The sequence below is a fragment of the Hyperoodon ampullatus genome (assembly GCF_949752795.1).
Source record: "Hyperoodon ampullatus genome assembly, chromosome: 17".
NCBI classification, from domain to species: Eukaryota; Metazoa; Chordata; class Mammalia; order Artiodactyla; family Ziphiidae; genus Hyperoodon; species Hyperoodon ampullatus.
The window spans coordinates 77596827-77612757 of NC_136930.1; the positions used below are offsets into that span (position 1 = coordinate 77596827).

Genomic DNA, 15931 nt, shown 5'->3' on the forward strand with positions numbered 1-15931 from the left:
CTGAAACTGGAAGAGGAAGGTCTGAGTAGTAAGATGGCATTTATGGTCTCCAAGTCCCAACATCCCAGGGGGAAAGCTGGCGGGCTGCTCACCCCACCAAGCCACCTACACCAGCACCCAATGACTGCACTGAGGAGCACCACAGGACACGCTGGCCAGATGTGCCCAGGCCTGAACCACACCAGCACCGGCGTCCTGGTTCAGACCACTGGCCTGTGGTTCTGCAGAGACTTTGGTATTGTCTGAACGCACGTGACATGCTGGCCTCTAGGAGCCAAGGGGTCCCCGCCTGCAACTTATCCTCCAGGTGCAGGAAAAAGAGACAGAGATACGGCAGAGTGTTCACCTTTGGGACTCAGGGTGAGCGTACACAGGAAATCTTGGTGCTTTTGCAACTTTTCTGGGTCTGAAATTATGTAAAACCGCAGTGCTCACAACAACAGTGATGCTCTGCAGAGCCTCTGGCCTATGCGGGAGTGAAACCTGTGCCCAGAGAGCAAAGCGTGGGGGCCACGAGGATGAAGGCTCACAAGGACTCTGTGCTCTGGGGAAGCTCAGTGGAGCCAGACTGTAATAAACCACAGAGACCTGCTGTGGCCTCAAAGGTATTAGCTAATTAGCAAATAATGCAGGCTTCCCTGGAGGTGCAGTGGTTGGGAGTCCGCCTGCCGATGCAGGGGACGCGGGTTCGAGCCCTGGGCCGGGAAGATCCCACATGCCACGGAGCAACTAAGACCGTGCGCCACAACTGCTGAGCCTGCACGCCTAGAGCCCGTGAGCCACAACTACTGAAGCCCGTGCACCTAGAGCCCGTGCTCCGCAACAAGAGAAGCCACTGCAATGAGGGGCCCGCGCACCACAACAAAGAGTAACCCCTGCTCGCCGCAACCAGAGAAGGCCCGCGCACAGCAACGAAGACCCAATGCGGCCAAAAATAAATAAATAAAATATAAATTAATTTTTTTAGAAATTCTTAAAAATAAATAAAATTATACATTCTTGAGTTTTGGCTCTTCCATGTAAATCTGAGAATCAAGATTATGAAATCTAACAAGAAGTCTTATGGCAACTTTGAGAAAAAGGACACGATTTTTGGATTCATTTGAGAGGGTATGACATCTCTACGATATTGAGACTTCCCATCCATGATACATTTTCTATTTACTTGAGACTGTGCTTAATTTCAAGCAAGTGCTATCCACTTTCTTTCCTCCCGAAGGTCACGGCTGCCCGGCCCTGCAAAGCAGCGAGACCTGCTGCTCCCGCAGCTGCGTGGGGTCTGCTTCCCCCAGGACTGAGGGACCAGGCACACGCCCCTCCCCACCCCCACCCGCTCCCCACTCTCTGCTTCCCTCCTGTCACCACGGCAGCCCCTGCACTTGCACTTGATTCCTTGGGGCAGACTGAAGACAGCCTCCAGAGGGGGCTTTCCACCCCCTCTTGAATCCAGGCTGGGGGTGGTGCTCTGAAGGACAGTCAGTGACAAAAAGGACGCTGTGCCCCCAGGGTCTGGCCCTGGCCACGACCGGCCGCTTCCCTCAACGTAAGAAGCCCAACTACCTCAAGGCCGCCTGCCACGAAAACCAAGCCAGCCACGTGGAGAGAAAGGGGAGAGACATGCCCTTCGAGTCACCCAGACAAGACCCAGAGCTCACAGAGCAGAGGCCAGGCGTCCCCACGGTCCCTGCTGTGCCATCCAAGCTCCCAGCCGCCCACAGGTGTGTGCCACCCTGGTGACAGCGCTGTCTGAAGCTCCAGGGCGGGCTGTCCCGCAGCAGTGACTAGGCTGGCCCCCAACAACCGCAACCACCCGAGGACCCCACCGCAGCCCGCACTCCATCTCCGGCTCCCACTCACTCCAGTCTGGTGTAAGAGTTGGCAAATTTCCTATGAAGGGCCGGGGAGCAAGTATCTGATTCAGGCTTTGCAGCCGCATCTGGTCTGTCAAGGATCTTCTTTGGAATTGTTCACAGCCCTTCAGAGGCGTGCAAGCTCTCTTGGATCTCGGTGGGCTGAGAGTGGGGCTGTGCCGGGGGCCCTGCACAGGCGGCTCCTTCCCTTCGGAGCACGAGCAAAATGTGCCGTCTCACTCCCCTTAAAAAATCCTGCTCTTCCTACCAGTTTCTGCTCCATTTCTTCTCTTCCCTTTGTGCAAACCTCTCCCAGGGAGCTGTCTCTGCCCACTGGTACTGACCCTCCTCCTGCACTAGGCTCTTGGCCTCACTGGCCCGCACCCCTGCCTGCCACCAGACTTCCTCGTCGGGGTCACCAGGGGCCTCCAGGCCTCAGGACCCACCTGAGGCTCAGAAACACGGGACCCATTATCAGGTCCCCAAATGCTGCCCTCCCTCGGCCGCCAGAACGCTCTCTGGCTTGGCTGCCACCTCCCTGACCATGCCGCTCCAGACTCATCCACGGCTTCTCTTCCTCCTACCCCTTGATGCTGGGGCGCCCCAGGGGCCATCTTCGGGGTGATCGCAACCTGCTGCTACCGTGTCTAAACACCACCCACAGGCTGCAGACCCCGACTCCAGCTCCAGCCCCCAAGCCCTCCTGGACATCAACTCCGGCTGTGGAGTGAGCACTTCAAAGGGCCTGTGGTGGCCCCAGCGGCTCCCTGTGCTGGGAGGTCCACGTGGCCCTGACCACTTCTAGATCAGGTTACAAAAGACACGGGGCTTCCAACCCGGCAGCCTGAGTCGTCCTGGGGGAGGCTGTGTGTGGTAAGCAGCCCTGTGGAGAGGCCACGCGGTGAGGAACCGACGCCTCGAAAGAAAGCAGAAAACACAACCCCAGTGGGGCCTTCAGAGAACGGCGACCCCAGCCGACGTCTCACTGCAGCCGCAAGAGATCCTGTCGGGGCCGCTCCCGGCTTCCTGACCCCGAGACCCTGTGAGGCAGTGCCCGCTGTTTCACGCTGCTGAGCTTTGGGGCACCTTGTGATGCAGCAACAAGTAACTCTTACGATGTCCAAAATGAGCTCGTGACCCCAGTCCCCACACCCTCCCTGCAGCCTTCTCCCTTCTCAGGTGCCGGCTACTCTGCCCCGCAGGCGCCCTGCGGGCGCTCAGACCGAAATTCCAACCCAGGCAAAGCCTCGACCCTGAAGAGCCTCGGCATCGCCCTGGGCTCCTCTCCCCTGCCCAGCCCACATCCCCACGTCCCTCCGTCCTGACCCAAGCGCTTCCTGCCACCTCTAGCACCCGCTGCTCCTCCGCACAGCGGCCACAGCAGCCCCGGGAGACACTGTCCGGTCAGCTCGCTCCTCTGCCCAAACCTTAACTCCCCATCTGCCTCGAGTCACCGCTCAGCTCCCACAGTGGCCCAGAAGGCCTCGGTGCCAATGCCCCACCCCCGGGCCGTCACCCCTCTGACCCTCTGCTCTCACCGGCTCCCTCCTCCCTCCCTCTCTGCCGCTGGGCTGTTCCCGGAACACAGGCCCCTGCTGCCCTGGGACCTTGGGCTCTGCCTGGAAGCTCTTCTCCCCACACCATCCTCCTCGCCCACTCAAATCTCACCTGCCCAAGGAGGGGGGCTTTAAACCACGCCTGGCTCCATCCCATCCTGTTGGGGGGCGCAGGCACTTTCGCCTCCAGCATGTGACGTGCTGGCAGCGTGTGGTTTGCCCCCCCAACCAGAACCGGAGCGCCACCACGGCGGCGGCGGTGCTCTGCGGCAGCGCTCAGCAACCCCTCCCAAGATGCTGTGAACCCATCTGTAAAACACGTTAACAATGTAAAAACTGCCAATCTGTCTCTGAAAGTTGACTGAAAACCAGTCTCAGATTTAGTAACAGCAAAGATCCTCCTATTCAGTGTGGAACCATATATATTTATTTGCAAAATTTCTTTTTCAGTTTTGACTGCAATTTTGACAAAAGCCAAATACTGACCTCAAAACTGCTGTATCGTGAAAACTTAAACTAAGATTTTTTTTTTTTTTTTTTTTTTGCAGTACGCGGGCCTCTCACTGTTGTGACCTCTCCCGCTGCGGAGCACAGGCTCCGGACGCGCAGGCCCAGCGGCCCTGGCTCACAGGCCTAGCCGCTCTGTGGCATGTGGGATCTTCCCGGACTGGGGCACGAACCCGCGTCCCCTGCATCGGCAGGCGGACTCTCAACCACTGCGCCACCAGGGAAGCCCTAAACTAAGATTTTTTAATGACACGTATTCAGTCGCAAAGCTCTCACATCCTTCTATATTTTGCTTGCATTGTCACGTGTGAATTAGTATAACAGTACACACGTTTAACACAAAACAAACACCCATGTCCTGAGGCAGGTGCCCAGGAAGGCGGCGTCCTTCTGGCTGCCCTCTGGCTCTGACCACCTGCTGCCCCGCAGACGACAACCCCTCCCTCCCTACCTCCACTCTGCACCCCAGTCCAACCCCTCCCCCCCCCAATTACTTCTGGCCTGCGCACGCCTGCGCACAGGCCTTCCTTCTGCCTGAAACCTACCCCCTCCCCATCCTTGCGCCTGGCTCTTACTCCCGGCTCCTACTCCCCCTTCAAGAACAGATGAGAAGCCGCCTCTTGCAAGAAGTCCCCCTGGACCAAGCCGCACACCTCCGGCAACCAAAGCACCCCTGTATCTCCCCTACTGATGGCTTCATCACACTTTACCGACCTCCGACCCACACCTACACCCAGCCTTGTTCTCTTTGCCAGGAAAGTTCTTCCCCCAACAAACTCCTACTCTGCCTAAAAGAGGCTCCTCTGATCACTCATTCTCTCCTCCATTTCCTCAGCTGCCCCTTCTGCAGGCTGCAGTGTCTACAGGTGTGTTCGCACGTGTGCATTTGGTCAGCGGGTGTCCTCCTGCCCCAAGTTTTTGCAGGTTTTGTTCACTACTGCATCGCTACCACCTAGCACACAGCAGGTGTTCATGTAATTTGCTTAAAAAACGAAAGAGCAAATGAGACGCGCAGGGAAGGCCTCTGAGCCCGCCAGGCGTGGGAAGAGGTCGAGGAACGTGGCAGCGAAGAGAACGGGCTCTGGACACAACCAACCACGGGGCCCGTCTGGCCTGCCTCTCTGTCTGTACCGGGCACCCCTCGCCGCGTGGCGCTGCGGCTGGAGCGGGCCTACCTACCTCGGCGTCGCGGTTGAGGCGGTAGACGTAGAGCTGCGAGGTCCCGGCCACCACGAGGTTGCGCTCGCTGTTGTTAAAAAAGTTGCAATACATCGAGAACTCGAGGCCGGTGGGCGGATGCGCCTGTTTGTATACGGCGTACATGGCGCCGAGCCCGGGCTGCACAGGGCCGGAAGGCGACAAGATGAGCCGGGCCGCCGGCGCACGACCCCAGGACCGCCCGCCCGCCGGCCACACACCTAGGAGTTGGAGCCCGGTGGCGGGGGACTCGTACGGCAACGAACACGGTCCGGCAGGGCCCGGAAGCCGCGCGCCGAGGTTCCGCGTTTCTGCGCTTACGCAGCGCCGCCAAGGCGCAGCTGCCGCGGGGGCGACAGCGGCCCCTGGTGGTCTGGGGCGGACTCGAGGCTCCGCCTCCGGAGTCCCGAAAACCGAGCTCTCTCCAGATCCAGGATCCCACTGCGGGCGAACGCAGGAGCAGGATGGAAGCCGGACGGGCGCTGAGACGGCTCAGGGCCGCCGGTCAGGGCCCTGCCCGCCCCAGGACCTCAGAATGGGGTCACCGCTGAGGGTCTCGCCCGCAGGAAGAGGCGAGGTCTTAGGCGCCCTGCCGGGTGCCGAAGCCCAGCTCAGCCAGGCGAGCCTCGCAGTGTGGAGGCCGGGAGGGCAGAGATCCCCGGACATAAACACTCGCCAAATTACGCCCCGGCAGGTGCCGCTAGTGTGGCGGACGCCCGACTAGTCCAGGGAGAGCTTCCTGGAGATGCCGTGTCCCGTCCCTGCTCAGTGTTCCCCCGCAGAGCGACCCCCCACCCCCTCCAAAACACGCGTACTCACGACGCACGGCCCTGACGGGCACTGGCGGTCGCGTAGCTGCCGGTGGTCCCGCCGGCCCCTCTACGAGCCCCTCCCCGCAGAACGGCGCTTTTCGCGCCTCTTGCCCATTGCTCCCTCCCGAGGCCTGGCACAGTTGCCCACTTCAAGGGCCTTAGAGCCAGGACCATGCACAGCTAAGCAGTCCTCTCCTCACTTGGCAGGGACTCGCCCTAGGTACCCGCGAACAGGTCTGGGATTTAGAAACAGAAAAAAAAATTTTTTTTGGCCGCTCCGCGCGGCTTGCGGGATCTTAGTCCCCCGACCAGGGATCAACCCGTGCCCCCTGCAGTGGGAGCGCGGAGTCCTAACCCCTGGACCGCCAGGGAATTCCCAAGAAACGGAATCTTAGGAAATAAAACAAGAAAGTATAGTCACACCCGAGAAAATGGCATAGAAATATGTGTTCATGTTGCATCCAGATCTGCTCACTTGCTCATTTCAGCAACAAGACTTCAAATCTGGACCTTTGAGCGGTGGACAAAGGGGTCACTTGGATGCCGGGGCAGGTGTGTGACCCCTAAGTCACAGCAAACCCCTTTAAAAGTCATAACAAAACTGAATGCTGAAAAGAGGGGTAGGCTGCAGCAGAGCTTACCCTGAGCAGGAGAGAGCACCCGCAGCCCATTTCTCTAGGAGCCCCGCGCCCTTTCCTAGAATTCCTGCGACGTGTAATTGTGTCAGCCGAGCCTTTGTGGGGAGCCTGCCTCCCAGACTTGCTATTTTATGTAATGTATTTATATATATATTTGTAGATGTGATAGAAGTCTTGGGGGAGTGGGGGCCAGCTGCTACTCTCCCCACTCAAGCCCCTTCTTGCTGTAACAAAATAAGCCCCCTCTTCCCTTCAGGCCTTCTATTAATACATAGCCCCCTGGCAGGCTGGTTTAAGGCAGTTTGGGTATTGGGGTCAGGTACCAATGAAGAATTACAAATTACCTTGCTCCCTTGTAAACCATTATTTGAGTTTTCGTCCTAGTGTAATTACTTTATCCCTCGATTTTTTTTTTCTTTTTCTTTTTGGTAGCCTTGAAGAAATCTGACTCTCTCTTTTTTTTTTTTTTTTGCAGCACGCGGGCCTCTCACTGTTGTGGCCTCTCCCGTTGCGGAGCGCAGGCTCCGGATGTGCAGGCTCAGCGGCCATGGCTCACGGGCCCAGCCGCTCCGCGGCATGTGGGATCCTCCCGGACCGGGGCACGAACCCGTGTCCCCTGCATTGGCAGGTGGACTCTCAACCACTGCGCCACCAGGGAAGCACTATCCCTAGATTTTTGAGAAACTGGTCCTTTTGTCATTTGTCATATTTCCCTCCCTCCAAATCTTGATCTGGGAATAGCAGAGATATAGCCCCTGCCCCACCCCCACCCCTGCCCAACATAAAAGTGGTACCCGTTTGTCTCCATACACAGCAGTGGCTTCTGCTTCTGTTCTGGTCTTGACCCCAGAGATCTGCCTTCCTCTGGCTGACCATTTTTAAAATAATCTGAATTTACACTCAGAGATATTCAGCCTGTCAACTCTCCTTTTAAAAAATCAAAGATATGGGGCTTCCCTGGTGGCGCAGTGGTTGAGAGTCCGCCTGCCGATGCAGGGGACACGGGTTCGTGCCCCGGTCTGGGAAGATCCCACATGCCATGGAGCGGCTGGGCCCGTGAGCCATGGCCGCTGAGCCTGCGCGTCTGGAGCCTGTGCTCCGCAACGGGAGAGGCCACAAACCGCAAAAAAAAAAAAAAAAAATCAAAGATATGCTTTCATCTCAGTGAGAGCATGTCTCCAAGCAAAGGCTCCTCTATTCCAGTCATCCTGAACCAGGTGGGTGACTGTTTCAGAGGTTTTCTCTTTTGCCCAAACTCCACCTAATAAAGTTCTGATAGCATGAAAAAAAAAAAAAAGATAAGAAAAACTGTAGCCAGAGCCACCCTGAGGATGTACTAGAGGAGGGAGCAGGGGCGGAGCTGGGGCTGTGGCCAGAACACTAACTCTCCTCATCCAAGTCAGGTGGGCATAGTCATGGCACCCACAGCGCAGGGCATCTGTGATGGCCACAGAGCCCTCAGACTCGAGCCTGGCATGTGGCAAGTGCCCTGACAAAGGAATGAGAGTTTGTGTGTGGGAGAGAGGTGGTCGGTGCAGAGAGAAGCAGAGAGACTGAAGGAGCACAGCCCTGGGGGAGCAGCAGCGGGCGGGACGCGGTTCCATTCCAGTCAGACAGGAGGGGAAGGTGGGCAGAGGGACAGGGAAGTTGTAGGGCTGCCAGCAGGAAAGCAGCTGCGGGCCTGCCTGGTGGACGTACTTCTTCAATGAGAAATTTAAGGAGGCCGTCAGTGGAAGTGGTGGCTCAAAGTTGCTCGAGAGGGACAGTGATGGGCTGGAGGATGTCCAAGGCTGGGGGGTGGGAGGGGTGATGGGGCTACCAGTACAAGAAGCCAGTAGAAGCTCACATAACAGATTCTTCCCTAGAGACTTCAGAGGAGCACAGCCTGCTGACCCCTTGATTTCAGACTTCTGCCTCCAGAACTCTGAGAAAATAAATTTCTGACGTCCTAAGGCACCCAGTGTGTGGTGGGCTGTGCTACAACCCTAGGAAACTACCACACGGGGACTCTGAGGATGGACACTTCTGCTGAGGACAGTGGAGCTGTAGAGGCCCGGGCCTCGCTGAGGGTTGCCACACACCCTGGTCTGATTATCTCCAGGCCCATGTTTCATGAGAAACAAGCCCTCATCTGTGTAAGTGCTGCTGCTTGTTTTGTTTTTTCCGCTACAAGCAAACAAATTTGATTCCTGATTGGATCCGAGGTCCTACCTGCGGCCCACAGACCCTGGCCCATTTCCCTGGCTTTGCTTCCCATGCGCTACAGATGAGGGGACTGAGGCTGGCTACTTGGAGGTCCCTGAGCTCAGCTATCCTGGCTCCTCATCAGGCACCAGGCACTGCTGTGGGGAGAGATACTGCCCCACCTGTCGACCTTTCTTGGTGGGAGACCCTTCCCTTCCAGCGAGGTGAGCAGGCTGGGCTCCAAGCACAAGAGTGTCTTTATTGAAGATGGGTACCGGGGCTCTCCGGTGGCTGCGTTTCTAAGGGGCTGGGATAGTGCAGGGCCAGGAGCCAGAGTCAAGGGCCGAGACTGGGGCAGAGACTATCAGAGGGTGATATTATCCTCATACAGCGACAACAGCAGCAGGACGGTCCAGCCGCCCAGCAGGCCCACGTTGTGCAGCACGAAGAGGAGCCAGGGCCGCCGGTCCTGCACTTTCATTGTGGCCGGGAGCTGCGGAGGAGGCGGGCCCCGGGTCAGAGGTCAGCTCAGAGCTCCTGCTCAGCTGCCGCCCACTGCAGTCCCCTCCCGCTCTCCGCGCTGACCATGTCGCAGAGCGCCACGTAGAGGAAGAGGCCAGTGGCTACCGCCAGGATCCAGGTCTCTCCGTCTTCGCCGATGCCTACCGCGAGCGCCACGTAGAGGCCGATGAAGGCCGTGAGCCCCGAGGCCAAGTTCAGCAGCAGCGCCCGGCGCACCGACAGCCCCGCGTGCAGCAGGGCCGCGAAGTCCCCTGGGGCGGGCGGGGCGGGGTCAGGCCGAGAGCCCCGCCCACCCGACGGCCCGCCCCGCCCCGACAGACCTCGCCCCGCTCCGATAGTCCCTCCGAACTGTCCCGCCACCCAACCAACCGCACCCCAGGCAGGCCCCGCCCCGCTGGAACCCCTCGCGGCTCACCCAGCTCGTGCGGCACCTCGTGGCAGAACACGGCCAGCGAGGTGGCCAGCCCCGTCTTCCAGGAGGACGAGAAGGCGGCGCCCACGGCCAGACCGTCGGCGAAGTTGTGCACGGCGTCTCCCAGCGTGATCACGTAGGGCAGCAGTCTCAGCTCTGCGGGCGCGGCCGGCGTGGGTGGGCATCTGCCTCGCACCTCCTCGCCCCCGCCCCCCCGCGCCTGTGCTGCGCACCGAACCCCTGGCACCCAGTGCTTCCGGGGCCTCCCTCAGGGCTCACCTGGGCTCGGTCTCCGGGGCTCCGGGCTCAGCAGTTCGGGGCTCTCCTCCGCCACCTGTGGGGCGGGGGGGATGCGGTCCGCGTAGATGAGCCTCTGGGCGGGGAGGTGAGGAGGGGCTCGCGGAGCTAGGTCCTCAGCTCAGGCCGGGGCAGAAGCCTTGGCGTGGGGGCTGGGGGTGCAGACAGGGCTCCGCGTGGGGTAGGGACGTCCGGCCAGGGCCAGCTCACCAGGTCTGCGCGCGAGCCCTCGTGGGGCTGCTTGGGAGGCCGGAGATCGCTCTGCGCTAGCTGCAGGGACACGCCATGGCTGTGGCCGCCGTGACTGTGGCCGTGGCTGCAGGGCCCGTCCTTTCGGTCCTGCGGGGACAGCGGCTCAGGGTCCACCACGCCTCCCCCCCCTCCCCACACCGCGTCCAGCCCCCATGCACCTGACCTCCGGGTCCAGGGGCAGCAAGAGGTTGAAGAGGCTCTCGAACAGGAAGAAGGCGTAGAGACCACCCAGCACAGCTAGGAGGCGCCAGGTGGGCTGCAAGCCAAGGCCTTCGCCATCATGCGAGTGCAGCCCCAGCACCTGGGGGGGGCAGAGGGCACTGGGCCAGTTGCCCCAGGGCCTCCTCCCCCCAGACAAGGAGATGGGGTTAGGGATCAGGGAAGGGCCCCAGGAGGGTGTGCCTGGAAGGAAGGCTGAGTAGGGGAGTCCCTGGTGGGGGAGGGAGGGTCCTGGCGGGCCGGGGGCCAACCTGAGGCGCCAAGTGCAGAAGGGCGTCGCCTGTGAGCGCGCCCACAGCCATGCTCAGGAAGGTCTGGATGACGTAGTGGGTAGCAGAGCTGCACCTGGCGCAGGAGAGGAGCAGGAGCCCGAAAATGGAGCTCAGGCAGATGAGCAGCGTGGCCAGTGAGCCGTACAGGTACCCTGGGCGGGGGGGGACACAGTGAGAGCCTCCCTCTCGGCCTCAGCCCCGCACCCCCTGCTTCCCAGGGAAGGGTGTCCGGGTGGGGTCCAGGAGTGAGCAAGACCCGCCAGGCTGCTCCTGCTATAGCCTTCCGGCCTCAAAACCGCATCCTCTTCCCTTTCAGGCCCCCACAGTCCCTGCTACCCCTCTACGCCAATGGCTCTTTGTCCTGCCAGCCCTGGCCCAGCTCTCCCCGCCCCTCCAGAACCCAGCGGCCACTTCCTCCTCCCTTTTCGGTCCCTCCTCCATGCTGCCGGCTCCCTGGGCACAGCCAGGCACGGCTGGGGAGGTGGGCACTCACTCTCCACCTGACTGAGCTGGTCCTGGGTGGGCTGCGCAGGCCGGGGGCTGCAGGCCCCACTCAGCTGCTGCTGGAGCAGGCCAGGGCTCAGCCGGGCCCAGGCCTCTGGCGTCACCCCAGCCTGCTCAGACAGCCCATACACAGCCATCACATCTCCAGCACTCAGGCATACCTGGGGGGTGACAGGCCTGGGGGTCAGGGACCTGAGCAGACTGGTGGCACCCCACCTCTCTCCAAGACGAGGGCCCATGGGCTGCTCACTGTGTCCCACATGCTGGAGCTGCTGTTGGGGGTGGCAAGGGGCACAGGGCCCTGGCGGTTGGCCTCCTCTCCCAGATGACTGTGGTCACTGTGGTCACCAGGGGTCTCGGTCACTCCGCCCACCCCCAGGCGCTGCATCAAGGCCTCCAGCTCTGGCAGGGACGACAGAGTGACCCGTTTGTGTGGGCTCCAGCCCCGCGCTCCCCGGGGCACCGACGCTGGGGTCAGGGCACTCCCTGCCCAGTGGCCCAGCTCAGGCCTCACCAGCCAGTGTGAGGTTGGGGTTCTCGCTGCCGTGCTGCCGGAACACGAAGTCCACGAAGTACTGAGGGGTCGGCAGGGCTCGGAAGCAGGACCCGCTGCTGACGTGGTCCAGCAGGGCAGCCAGCACTGGGCCGGGGCTGCCGGGAGACCCCACCCCCGCCGCCTCCTCCAACAGCTGAGGCAGGTCTACACAGGCCTGGGGAGGAGCTGGACCTCAGCCTCACCGGCAACGCGGACTTCCCGGCCTCCAGCTCTCTGTCCCTGCCCCTGGTGCCCCCTGGACTCCAGCGACCCTGGACCAGCCTCCTGGGAGCACCGCTTCTTCCTGTTCACCTCAGACCTGGGCTGGGCCCCTCCCCTGCTTGGGGCCCCTCCCTGGTACCACAGGCCTCCCCCTTCCTGGCCCAGTGGGTCCAGGCCCCCACTTTCCCCCCAGGGCTCCTCCCTGTAGCCCCAGGAGCTTTCTCAGACCCCGTCCAGGGTCAGGGCCCCTCCTGGGGCTCCTGCAGTCCAGTCCTGCTCAGTGGTGAGCGTCCATTTGTGATTCCCCCAGCCCAGACTCCCCCAAGTACCCAGAAAGGCGTTGAGGCCCAACCCCCAAGGGGTCCCCCTCCCCCCAATCCCTCCTGGCTCCTCTTCACCCACCGCCCCTGGCCAGCCCGTCCGGGCCCCCACCTCGGTAGAAGTGGGCTGGCCAGCGGCCTGGGCCTGAATCTTCTGCAGCAGCCCGGTCAAGCCTGGGATCAGGGCCTCAGGGCTCTCGAGCAGGGCCAGGAGCTGGTCGGCGCGGGAGGCCCAGCGGCCAGCCCGGACATCCGCACAGGTGCCCTCCGGGTTGCTGAGGTAGAGCGCGGCGGCAGCACTGAGGCGGGCGATGTGCCTGGGCTCCAGGGCCGGAGCGGAGTGGAGCCCTGGCCTCTCAGGCCTGCCCAGGGCCAGGGCGTCTTCCACAGACAGGCACTGTGGGCCGAGACAGGTGGGCAGGGGCCAGGTATCTGTGGCCCAGGAGCCGCCCCCTTCCCTGCGGGGGCCTCACACAGGGACCACCATCCTCTCCGTCCCTGTCACAGCGACACCCCTCCATCACCTGCTCAGTCACGTGCTCTCCCCACCATCCCCCCCAATGACAGGACTGTGCGTGCGCCTGTGTACACACACGCACACCACACACACACACACACAGGGGTCCCGCCACCTCAGGGTGGTTTCTTCCTGGAGCCACTGCCACTTTGCTGGCCTGGGGGCTGATGGGGTGGGGGTGGGGCAGCGCTGGGGTCCCGGAGCCGTGGGTCCCTACACGCCACCATCCCACCAACAGGGAGGGCAGGTGGGTCTGAATGCGGAGTGGGGGAAGGTGGGCTCGGGCCTGCAGGCAGGGCCCGGGCACCAGGCCACTGCACTCGGCCCGCCTCCTGGAGTTTGCCCGAGCCCTTTGCCGCCGGCCCTCGGGGTGGAGCGGCAGGCTGGGGCTGGGGCCGGGGGGACCCGTCGGGTGGGGCCATTACCTTTCCACACGGCCCGTCGGCGCAATGCACACGGACCGCTAGTGTATTTAACAGGCCGCCCAGCGCCATGCGGTCCAGAACACCCCGGCCTGAGGACAGCAGGGTCAGCAGACGGGCAGGTGGGGTCGCCATCCCGGTCAACGCCAGCACAGCCAGCAAGGCCAGCAGCAGCCCCGGCTTGGGCCCGGCCGGGCCAGCCAAGCTGCGGCCCCCGGGTGCTCCGAGTTCCAGGGAGGCCATGGTCGCCTGGGTGGCTGCGGGCCGCGTGGGCTGCCTGGTGCCAGACTCGGGCTGGGCTGGGACCCGCCCGCCCCAGCGAGGCTCTCCAGGCATTTCCTGCGGGGCCCTGTGATTGGCTGCTGGAGGTGTCGCAGGTTAACCATTCCAGGTCCTCCCCGAGCGAGCGAGGTGCTGCTGCTGCCCCCGGGGGGCGAGCCCGGGCTGGACTGGGCGGCCCACTGAGCTGTGGCCCTGGGCCACCCCCTCTGCTTCCGCAAGGATATTGTTACCGAATGCAAGTCTGTGTGCCCGACGCACAGGGAGGCCAAACAAACCGAAACATCGGAGTCTGGAGCAGAGAAGGGTTCACTGCGGGGCCAAGCAAGGAGAACGGGTGGCTCGTGTTTAAAAGCCCTGAACTCCCCGGCGGTTTCTGGGGAGCCTTTAATAGACAAAATTTGTGGTGAGGGCAGCAGGGCATGTGACTTTCTCCTGAGTGGTTGGTGGGGAGGTGGCAGCGGTGCTCTGGGGTCCCAGCTTGTAGTCGCCATCCTCCACCTGGGTGGGGGCCTTAGTTCTGGCAGAAGAGCTCCAAGGGGAGCCAGGACCTTGCCCCAGGGCTGTAGTTTCTTGAGTGCCCCTCCCTTCCCTGATTAGCAACGGTTTGAACCTGCCCTTTGGAACTCAGGGAAGGTCTTAGGGGGCTGAATGAAGCCCGTTTCCTACAGACAAGAAACAGGGGACAAGGGAAGGATTTGTACTCAGGAGGCCCCCCAGGGTCCTGCTCAGTTCCAATCCCCCCCTTTTTTGGGGTACTCCTCAGTCTTGAGGGGAACAGGTGTCGGACAAGACAGGGAATGAGGTTTGCATAGAGAGGCTACGGAGGAACGTGGCAGAGGTTTTAGGGGAACTCCGTTTCAGTGTGAGTGTTGCTTCCCGGGGCCCTCTCTCTGAGAGCTGCCCCCAAGCCAAGGGGGCCTGGTGCAGAGGTTCCAAGACACCACCACAGGCCCGGTCCCCACATCCCACCTGAAAGCCCCCATACGGCCCCGCCCCACTCCGCTCCCTGCAGCATCCCCAGCAGGGCCCCCCACCCCCTGGCTCAGGCAGCTTAGACACCCCCGGAGCCTTCGAAGGCCTCCCTGGGGGTGGGGTCCTGAGCTTCGGTGGAATTCTGTGTTGAAATCCTTGCGGGGGCTGGAATCCGAGGGAACTGAGATAAGGTGCCGGCTGAGTCATGTGCAAACCCTCCAGGGAAAACTCCCCAGGAAGTGGCCAAAGCCCCAAACAAACAAGAGCAAAAAGGAGGCTGGGCCCTCTGCTCATACCCCCCCCACACACACACCCCCACCCCGCTCGCCAGCCAGTGAGGGTCTCCTGGGCCCTGAGGGCAGCAGGAAGCAGGAAGTGGGCACTAGGCTCGGGGAGAGGGGGGAACTGTGGCTCCCAGCCCTGCCCCTCCCCGCTGGCTCCTGCTCCGGCCTTTGAACGTCTAGGCCTTATCTCTGCCTAGTTGGCAGTCTGGGGAAAGGGGCAGACCCCAGGGGGCTAGCCAACACCCCAGTCTCGGGGCAGCCTTGCCTTCTAGAGGGAGTGTGTGGGTGGCCCCTTCCACACCCGGTTGGACCGACTGCTGACCCTGACCCTGTCCCTAGGGGGCGTGGTTGGGGTGGGGGAGGAGAGGCTCCAGGGGAGCTGGGAGCTCCGGCCCCAGGACTCTGTCCCCAACATCCTGTGCCACCCAGGGCAGGGCCTCAGGCTGAGGACGGTGTCCTGGGCCCGAGTTCAGGTGTGGTTCCTGCCCTCCCACCCACACACATGCTGGATGGCACTGCAGTGTGACCCCGGTGGGTCCTACAGGGTATCAGGCGAGGGGAGGGGATGGGAAGAGTCTGCCAGGGGCTCAGATGACTCCTGGACCCCCGAGTCCATGAGAAGGGAGGCTGGAAGGGTTTGGACTACCCCCCCCACCCCGGTTGTTGGGCCCAAACTGGCCCTTTCCCTACCCCACCTTGTCAGGGCCGGGGGCTGGTTGGAGCTGAGCCTGGGACCAAGTTGCTGCCTCAGGTCATCCACTGCTCAAGGCCTGGTGAGCTTCAGGGAAAAGGTCTCAGCCCAGCCGTTCAGGTCCCCTGGTGGAGGCCTGGCACACAGCTGGCACGCCCTCGGGCCTCAGCGCCCCTCTGTGTGGGCCCACGTTTCCCCGTTTCATGTCCCCCCCACCATTTACCCAGGCCCTCCCTTCCGAGCCCAGAGCAACCACAGTGTGTGTCACCAACTCCCCTGCACATCTGCCTGTCCCCCGCCAGCGCTGGGCTTATCCCCAGGCCCCTCCAGCATCAGTCCATCATCCAGCAAGCGCCAGACACCCACATTCATCGCAGGATATTCACAGAAGCCCAAAGACGGAAGCAGCCCAAGGGCCCATCAGTGGGTGAACAGATAAACAAAATACGGTCTAGACATACCAC

At 61.8% G+C, this 15931-nt stretch overlaps 2 protein-coding genes across 3 annotated transcripts in view; both read right to left on the reverse strand.

Annotated features, from left to right (window-relative positions):
* CPSF1 (cleavage and polyadenylation specific factor 1) overlaps window positions 1–5236 on the reverse strand; it is a gene marked incomplete at its 5' end in the record, with an annotated part of 15018 nt that extends 9782 nt beyond the window's left edge. For both annotated transcript variants that reach the window (XM_079722563.1, XM_079722564.1), the window contains one exon: window positions 5093–5236. In XM_079722563.1, the coding sequence (XP_079578689.1) occupies window positions 5093–5236 (144 nt within the window). The remainder of the gene's footprint in view (window positions 1–5092) is intronic.
* A 3806-nt stretch (window positions 5237–9042) lies between these two features.
* On the reverse strand, window positions 9043–13481 carry SLC39A4 (solute carrier family 39 member 4; the record flags this gene model as incomplete). Its single annotated transcript, XM_079722180.1, has 12 exons — window positions 9043–9237; window positions 9330–9517; window positions 9682–9834; window positions 9958–10012; window positions 10186–10314; window positions 10391–10528; window positions 10698–10870; window positions 11212–11383; window positions 11473–11624; window positions 11737–11932; window positions 12412–12696; window positions 13242–13481. The coding sequence occupies 12 exons, from the start codon at window positions 13479–13481 to the stop codon at window positions 9109–9111; spliced, it is 2010 nt and encodes a 669-aa protein (XP_079578306.1). The 3' UTR covers window positions 9043–9108.
* Between the last annotated feature and the right edge of the window lie 2450 nt (window positions 13482–15931).